We start from the raw sequence: 9,050 nt of genomic DNA on the forward strand, positions 1-9,050 counted from the left end.
CACCTCGCTGTACACGCCCACACTGCTGACGGTGGAGGTGAACTAGAAAAAATAATTCAAGTCGTGACCCCAAGTGGTTGATGAAATCTTTCCAATGATTGCCGAGTTTAAAACCGTCGTCTCCGTGGAAGTTGTGTCTGTATACATGGATGGCTTCGTGAACGAATCTTTGTTGATAGCCAGTGGGCTTGCAAAGTACCTCCGTCTTGGAGATATCAATTTCATGTTAGCCAGCCGCATTAAAGTAATGATCAGCCAACGGCAGAAGCGTTGGTCCTGCCGTGTTTCAGATCTGCCGTGTGTTCACGAACGCGGTCCGAGACACGTCGCTTAGTTTCCCCGGTGTAACTGCTGCCGCAGACACAGCTCATAGACGCCGGTGTATTGCGTGTCAGGGATCACGTCCTTCACAGACGGGATCAGGTCAAGGCACAACAACAACAACAACTCGAAATGAACACGTGTAGTGTATAGTGAACATGTTTATTCATCTCCCGTGTGTCTGAATCACCCGTCGTCACTGAACCCCCTCCTGGACATCAAAGAGCTTTACAGCTCATGGGATTTCCCTCCTCCCGCATGAGACGCACCAAGACACGCCGTCATGCCAAGCCGTGCTCTCTGCGCCGTTGGCATAAGCGAGAACGCGATCCCAATGTGGCTAAGGGCCCCCAGCAACTACAACCCCGAACACCGCGACCAACCGGGGACCCCGTCACGCCCGCTCAGCTGCGCGTGACGTCGGAACCCGTGGAAGCGGACATCAGAGAGCTGCCTCTGAGCCCCCTTCTATAAGTGACGCTTGAATGTAGCCAACAGAAGTGGACGTCACAGAGCTACCACTGAGCCACCTTCTATAAGTGACTCTTGAATGTAGCCCACAGAAGTGGACATCACAGAGCTACTGCTGAGCCACCTTCTATAAGTGACGCTTGAATGTAGCCCACAGAAGTGGACATCACAGAGCTACTGCTGAGCCACCTTCTATAAGTGATGCTTGAATGTAGCCCACAGAAGTGGACGTCACAGAGCTACCGCTGAGTCCCCTTCTATAAGTGACTGTTGAATGTAGCCCACAGAAGTGGACATCACAGAGCTACTGCTGAGCAACCTTCTATAAGTGACGCTTGAATGGATCCCACAGAAGTGGACATCACAGAGCTACCGCTGAGCCCCCTTCTATAAGTGACGCTTGAATGGAACCCACAGAAGTGGACATCACAGAGCTGCCGCTGAGCCACCTTCTATAAGTGACGCTTGAATGTAACCCACAGAAGTGGTCATCACAGAGCTACTGCTGAGCCCCCTTCTATAAGTGACGCTTGAATGTAGCCCACAGAATTGGACATCACAGAGCTACCACTGTGCCACCTTCTATAAGTGATGCTTGAATGTAGCTCACAGAAGTGGACATCACAGAGCTACTGCTGAGCCCCCTTCTATAAGTGACGCTTGAATGTAACCCACAGAAGTGGACATCACAGAGCTACTGCTGAGCCCCCTTCTATAAGTGACTCTTGAATGGAACCCACAGAAGTGGACATCACAGAGCTACTGCTGAGCCCCCTTCTGGGACGCTTGAATGTAGCCCACAGAAGTGGACATCACAGAGCTACTGCTGAGCCCCCTTCTGGGACGCTTGAATGTAGCCCACAGAAGTGGACATCACAGAGCTACCTCTGATCCACCTTCTCTAAGTGACGCTTGAATGGAACCCACAGAAGTGGATGTGACAGAGCTACCGCTGAGCATGCTGGGTAAATTGCGTGGCAGCAGTCAAACCGAGAGTTTAATTCTCGAGAGCAAAGCATAATCAAGTGCATTGTGGGTAATAGCGAGTGGCGAGTACAGAACTCCCCCTCCCCCCCGGTTGCAATACTTGACCCTGATTGGTCCACGGCATTTGGGGTCGTAGCTAAGCAGACCCCGATTGGTCGTCGAGTTTTCCGGGGTGCGGTAACGGAGTCGTTGATTGGTCGGAGTTTGGGGCAGTTGTGACGGGGACCGTGATTGGGAGCCGAGTATACGGGGCTTAGCAACAGGGATCCTGATTGGTCGCGGTGTACGGGGAGTAGTAACGGTGTCTCTGGTTGGTCACGGTGTTCGGGTGTTGCAGTAACGGTGTCTCTGATTGGTCACAGTGTTCCGAGTTGTAGTAACGGGGTCCCTGGTTGGTCGCGGTGTTCGGGGTTGTAGTAACGGTGTCTCTGGTTGGTCGCGGTGTTCGGGGTTGTAGTAACGGTGTCTCTGATTGGTCGCGGTGTTCGGGGTTGTAGTAACGGTGTCTCTGGTTGGTCGCGGTGTTCGGGGTTATAGTAACGGTGTCTCTGATTGGTCGCGGTGTTCGGGGTTGTAGTTACGGTGTCTCTGGTTGGTCGCGGTGTTCGGGGTTGTAATAACGGTGTCTCTGATTGGTCGCGGTGTTCGGGGTTATAGTAACGGTGTCTCTGGTTGGTCGCGGTGTTCGGGGTTGTAGTAACGGGGTCTCTGATTGGTCGCGGTGTTCGGGGTTGTAGTAACGGTGTCTATGGTTGGCCGCGGTGTTCGGGGTTGTAGTAACGGGGTCTCTGATTGGTCGGGGTGTTCGGGGTTGTAGTAACGGTGTCTCTGGTTGGTCGCGGTGTTCGGGGTTGTAGTAACAGGGTCTCTGGTTGGTCGCGGTGTTCGGGGTTGTAGTAACAGGGTCTCTGGTTGGTCGCGGTGTTCGGGGTTGTAGTAACGGTGTCTCTGATTGGTCGCGGTGTTCGGGGTTGTAGTAACGGTGTCTCTGGTTGGTCACGGTGTTCGGGGTTGCAGTAACGGTGTCTCTGATTGGTCACAGTGTTCCGAGTTGTAGTAACGGGGTCTCTGGTTGGTCGCGGTGTTCGGGGTTGTAGTAACGGTGTCTCTGGTTGGTCGCGGTGTTCGGGGTTATAGTAACGGTGTCTCTGATTGGTCGCGGTGTTCGGGGTTGTAGTTACGGTGTCTCTGGTTGGTCGCGGTGTTCGGGGTTGTAATAACGGTGTCTCTGATTGGTCGCGATGTTCGGGGTTATAGTAACGGTGTCTCTGGTTGGTCGCGGTGTTCGGGGTTGTAGTAACGGGGTCTCTGATTGGTCGCGGTGTTCGGGGTTGTAGTAACGGTGTCTATGGTTGGCCGCGGTGTTCGGGGTTGTAGTAACGGGGTCTCTGATTGGTCGCGGTGTTCGGGGTTGTAGTAACGGTGTCTCTGGTTGGTCGCGGTGTTCGGGGTTGTAGTAACGGGGTCTCTGATTGGTCGCGGTGTTCGGGGTTGTAGTAACGGTGTCTATGGTTGGCCGCGGTGTTCGGGGTTGTAGTAACGGGGTCTCTGATTGGTCGCGGTGTTCGGGGTTGTAGTAACGGTGTCTCTGGTTGGTCGCGGTGTTCGGGGTTGTAGTAACAGGGTCTCTGGTTGGTCGCGGTGTTCGGGGTTGTAGTAACAGGGTCTCTGGTTGGTCGCGGTGTTCGGGGTTGTAGTAACGGTGTCTCTGATTGGTCGCGGTGTTCGGGGTTGTAGTAACGGTGTCTCTGGTTGGTCACGGTGTTCGGGGTTGCAGTAACGGTGTCTCTGATTGGTCACAGTCTTCCGAGTTGTAGTAACGGGGTCCCTGATTGGTCGCGGTGTTCGGGGTTGTAGTAACGGTGTCTCTGGTTGGTCGCGGTGTTCGGGGTTGTAGTAACAGGGTCTCTGGTTGGTCGCGGTGTTCGGGGTTGTAGTAACAGGGTCTCTGGTTGGTCGCGGTGTTCGGGGTTGTAGTAACGGTGTCTCTGATTGATCGCCGTGTTCGGGGTTGTAGTAACGGTGTCTCTGGTTGGTCACGGTGTTCGGGGTTGCAGTAACGCTGTCTCTGATTGGTCACGGTGTTCCGAGTTGTAGTAACGGGGTCTCTGGTTGGTCGCGGTGTTCGGGGTTGTAGTAACGGTGTCTCTGGTTGGTCGCGGTGTTCGGGGTTGTAGTAACAGGGTCTCTGGTTGGTCGCGGTGTTCGGGGTTGTAGTAACGGTGTCTCTGATTGGTCGCGGTGTTCGGGGTTGTAGTAACGGTGTCTCTGATTGGTCGCGGTGTTCGGGGTTGTAGTAACGGTGTCTCTGGTTGGTCGCGGTGTTCGGGGTTGTAGTAACGGTGTCTCTGATTGGTCGCGGTGTTCGGGGTTGTAGTTACGGTGTCTCTGGTTGGTCGCGGTGTTCGGGGTTGTAGTAACGGTGTCTCTGATTGGTCGCGGTGTTCGGGGTTATAGTAACGTTATCTCTGGTTGGTCGCGGTGTTCGGGGTTGTAGTAACGTTATCTCTGGTTGGTCGCGGTGTTCGGGGTTGTAGTAACGGGGTCTCTGATTGGTCGCGGTGTTCGGGGTTCTAGTAACGGTGTCTCTGGTTGGCCGCGGTGTTCGGGGTTGTAGTAACGGGGTCTCTGGTTGGTCGCGGTGTTCGGGGTTGTAGTAACGGGGTCTCTAATTGGTCGCGGTGTTCAGGGTTGTAGTAACGGGGTCCCTGGTTGGTCGCGGTGTTCGGGGTTGTAGTAACGGTGTCTCTGGTTGGCCGCGGTGTTCGGGGTTGTAGTAACGGGGTCTCTGATTGGTCGCGGTGTTCGGGGTTGTAGTAACGGTGTCTCTGGTTGGCCGCGGTGTTCGGGGTTGAAGTAACGGGGTCTCTAATTGGTCGCGGTGTTCGGAGTTGTAGTAACGGGGTCCCTGGTTGGTCGCGGTGTTCGGGGTTGTAGTAACGGTGTCTCTGATTGGTCGCGGTGTTCGGGGTTGTAGTAACGGTGTCTCTGGTTGGTCGCGGTGTTCGAGGTTGTAGTAACGGTGTCTCTGGTTGGTCGCGGTGTTCGGGGTTGTAGTAACGGTGTCTCTGGTTGGCCGCGGTGTTCGGGGTTGTAGTAACGGTGTTTCTGATTGGTCGCGGTGTTCAGCGTTGTAGTAACGGGGTCTCTAATTGGTCGCGGTGTTCGGGGTTGTAGTAACAGGGTCTCTAATTGGTCGCGGTGTTCGGGGTTGTAGTAACGGGGTCCCTGGTTGGTCGCGGTGTTCGGGGTTGTAGTAACGGTGTCTGATTGGTCACGGTGTTCGGGGTTGTAGTAACGGTGTCTCTGGTTGGCAGCGGTGTTCGGGGTTGTAGTAACGGTATCTCTGGTTGGTCGCGGTGTTCGGGGTTGTAGTAACGGTGTCTCTGGTTGGTCGCGGTGTTCGGGGTTGTAGTAACGGTGTCTCTGGTTGGTCGCGGTGTTCGGCGTTGTAGTAACGGTGTCTCTGGTTGGTCGCGTTGTTCGGGGTTGTAGTTACGGTGTCTCTGGTTGGTCGCGGTGTTCGGGGTTGTAGTAACGGTGTCTCTGATTGGTCGCGGTGTTCGGGGTTGTAGTAACGGTGTCTCTGATTGGTCGCGGTGTTCGGGGTTGTAGTAACGGTGTCTCTGGTTGGTCGCGGTGTTCGGGGTTGTAGTAACGGTGTCTCTGGTTGGTCGCGGTGTTCGGGGTTGTAGTAACGGTGTCTCTGATTGGTCGCGGTGTTCGGGGTTGTAGTAACGGTGTCTCTGATTGGTCGCGGTGTTCGGCGTTGTAGTAAGGGTCACATGCGCTGCACGGGCGTGAGTCCCAGGATGTGGAAGCAAGTCTCCATCACCATGGCGGTGGCCTCACACAGCAGCAGGCGGCTCATGTTCACCTTCACCACCTCACCTGGTGAGCAATGGCGGGCAGGGGACGGGGGGGTGAGAGTCGGTGAGTTGGTGGGTGGGTGGGTGGGTGAGTTGGTGGGTGAGTGGGTGGGTGAGTGGGTGGGTGAGTGGGTGAGTTGGTGGGTGAGTGGGTGAGTTGGTGGGTGAGTGGGTGAGTGAGTGAGTGGGTGGGTGAGTGAGTGGGTGAGCGAGTGAGTGGGCGAGCGAGTGAGTGGGCGAGTGAGTGCGTGGGTGGTGTGGGTGGGTGGTGTGGGTGGGTGAGTGACACGGGCTAGAAATGAGGTGGGCTGATGTGGTACAAGAGGATGTGGAGTACTTGTTAACCCACTCCCTCACTCACCCACCCACCCACTCACTCACTCACCCACCCACTCACTCACTCACTCACCCACTCACCCACCCACTCACCCACTCACCCACCCACTCACCCACTCACCCACTCACCCACCCACTCACCCACCCACCCACTCACCCACCCACCCACTCACCCACCCACCCACTCAATCACCCACTCACACCACCCACACCACCACCTCCACCACCACCATCTCCACCTCCACCACCACCCCCACCACCACCACCCACTCCACCACCACCCACACCACCCACACCACCACCACCCACACCACCACCTCCACCACCCACACCACCACCTCCACCTCCACCACCTCCACCACCACCACCTCCACCACCACCACCACCACCTCCACCACGTACCGGTGCTGCGGTCCTTCTCCACGCAGTAGCAGGCGTCGTAGAAGTCGGTGAAGGTGCCTGCGAGCTCGTACAGGAAGTCGCACAGCGTGTGCAGCTGCAGGTCGTCCGCCGTCCGGGCCAGCACCTCGGGCAGGCGCAGGATGGCACGGGCCAGCCGGCGCTCGCTGGCGTGGCCCAGAGCCACGCCGCCAACTCTGCGAGCCTCGGAGCGCAGCTGAGCCGGGTCCACGTGAGCCACTCGCGCTATCGAGCTGATGGTGGGTGGGGGGAGGGGGGCAGGTGAAGAGCTTTATAGCTCATCGGATTTGCTCCTCCGGCATGGATGCAGTGTCGGAGTGTGAGATGGGCGGGGGGGGGGGATGGAGAGATGGGAGGTGTGTGTCTGTGTGTGTGTCAGTGTGTGTGTGAGTGTGTGTGTGTGAGTGTGTGTGTCTGTGTGTGTGTATGTGTGTGTGTGTCTGTGTGTGTGTCTGTGTGTGTGAGTGTGTGTGTGTGAGTGTGTGTCTGTGTGTGTGTGTGAGTGTGTGTGTCTGTGTGTGTGTCTGTGTGTGTGTACGTGTGTGTGTAAGCGTGTGTATGTGTGTGTGTATGTGTGTATGTGTGTGTGTATGTAAGTGTGTGTGTCTTTGTATCTTTTGTGTCTCTGTGTGTGTGTAAGTATGTGTGTATGTGTGTGTGTAAATGTGTGTATAAGTGTGGGTATAAGTGTGTGTATAAGTGTGTGTGTGTGTCTGTGTGTGTGTATAAGTGTGTATAAGTGTGTGTGTCTCTGTGTGTGTGTGTAAGCGTGTGTGTGTGTGTATGTGTGTGTGTATGTGTGTGTGTAAGTGTGTAAGCGTGTGTGTGTGTATGTGTGTGTCTCTGTGTGTGTGTAAGTGTGTAAGTATGTGTGTGTATGTGTGTGTATGTGTCTGTGTGTGTAAGTTTGTAAGTATGTGTGTGTATAAGTGTGTGTGTCTCTGTGTGTGTGTGTACGCGTGTGTATGTGTGTGTGTGTGTTCACCGTATGCGAGTGTACGCGTAGAGCAGGTACACGGCGGTGTTGCCGCGGTCATCCAGCATCTTGGCGAATGAGAAGACGTAGTCGTTGGTGCGGCTGTGGGCCAGGTCGGCGTACTTGATGCAGCCAAACGCCACCGCACGCCGGGCAGCCTCCAGCTCCTCCGGCGTCAGCACCTGCACCACACACACCACACACACACCACACACACACACCACACACACCACACACACACCACACACACCGCACACACCAGACACACACACCACACACACCACACACACCACACACACCACACACAGACCACACACACACCGCACACACACACCACACACCACACACACCACACACCACACCACACACACCAGACACACACACCACACACACACCACACACACACCACACACACGACACACCACACACACCACACACACACACCACACCACACACACACCACACACACCACACACCCAGCACACCCAGCACACACACCACACACACCACACACACACCACACACCACACAGCACACACACCACACACACCACACAGCACACACACCACACACCGCACACACCACACACACCACACACCCACCACACACCACACACACACACCAGAAACACACCACACCACACACATCACACCACACACACCACACACACACCACACACACACACCGCACACACACCGCACACACACCGCACACACCACACACCACACACACCACACACACACCACACCACACAAACACACACCACACCACACACACCACACACACACACCACACACACACACCACAAACACACCACACAGCACACACCACACACACACCACACAGCACACACACCACACACACACCACACACACACCACACACCACACACCACACACACACCACACACCACACACAAACCACACACACACCACACACACACACAGACCACACACACACCGCACACACACACCGCACACACACACCACACACCACACACAGACCACACACACACCGCACACACCACACACACACACCACACACCACACACACCACACACACCACACACACCACACACACACACCGCACACACCGCACACACCACACACACCACACACACACACCACACACACCGACAGAGGAGGTGTTCAAGCTGGCTGAGAAAAAGCGACAGGCCCACTCTCATCGGCTACAGCATCCCACGTCAGAGAATGAGGAGGCTTACCGCAGCCTTCGCTCGGAGGTTCGGAGAGCCGTGAGGCGCTGCAAGGATGGGTGGTGGTCGCGGGTTGTTGAGGAGATGGAGTATGCCTCAGTGGCTCGTGATCACAAATTTCTATTTAACTCCATCAAAAAAGTAACCTGCAGCGCCACACCTATTACCATCATTAGGGGAAAGAACGGTGATCCAATCTCCGACCCCCAGGAACAGGTTTGCAGATTTGCTGAGCATTTCTGTGAGTTCTTGGGGGAGGGGAAATCCCTCAGCCATGAAAACATCGTGGCACAAAGTGAGGATGACCCTGCTGAGGCTGCAGTGCCTCAAATATTGGAGGAAGTCACCCCCTGTGAGTGGCTGGCTGAGGTGCCATCTGTTGAGGAAGTACTGAAGGCAATCCGGAGTCTGAGACCTGGAAAGGCACTGGGCAGAGATGATCTCCCAAGCGAAAT

At 55.5% G+C, this 9,050-nt stretch overlaps 1 protein-coding gene across 1 annotated transcript in view; it reads right to left on the reverse strand.

Annotated features, from left to right (window-relative positions):
• Positions 1–464: 464 nt before the first annotated feature.
• RARS1 (arginyl-tRNA synthetase 1) overlaps positions 465–9,050 on the reverse strand; it is a 50,952-nt gene continuing 42,366 nt past the window's right edge. Inside the window, exons 8-10 of the mRNA XM_076058566.1 lie at positions 7,390–7,562; positions 6,387–6,637; positions 465–5,670 (exon numbers count right to left, since the gene is read on the reverse strand). Of these exons, the coding sequence (XP_075914681.1) occupies positions 5,561–5,670; positions 6,387–6,637; positions 7,390–7,562 (534 nt within the window). The 3' untranslated portion in view covers positions 465–5,560. The remainder of the gene's footprint in view (positions 5,671–6,386; positions 6,638–7,389; positions 7,563–9,050) is intronic.

This window comes from Petromyzon marinus, assembly GCF_048934315.1.
Source record: "Petromyzon marinus isolate PM22_M1 ecotype Great Lakes invasive population chromosome 76 unlocalized genomic scaffold, UKy_Petmar_22M1.pri1.0 chr76_unloc.3, whole genome shotgun sequence".
Lineage (NCBI taxonomy): Eukaryota > Metazoa > Chordata > Hyperoartia > Petromyzontiformes > Petromyzontidae > Petromyzon > Petromyzon marinus.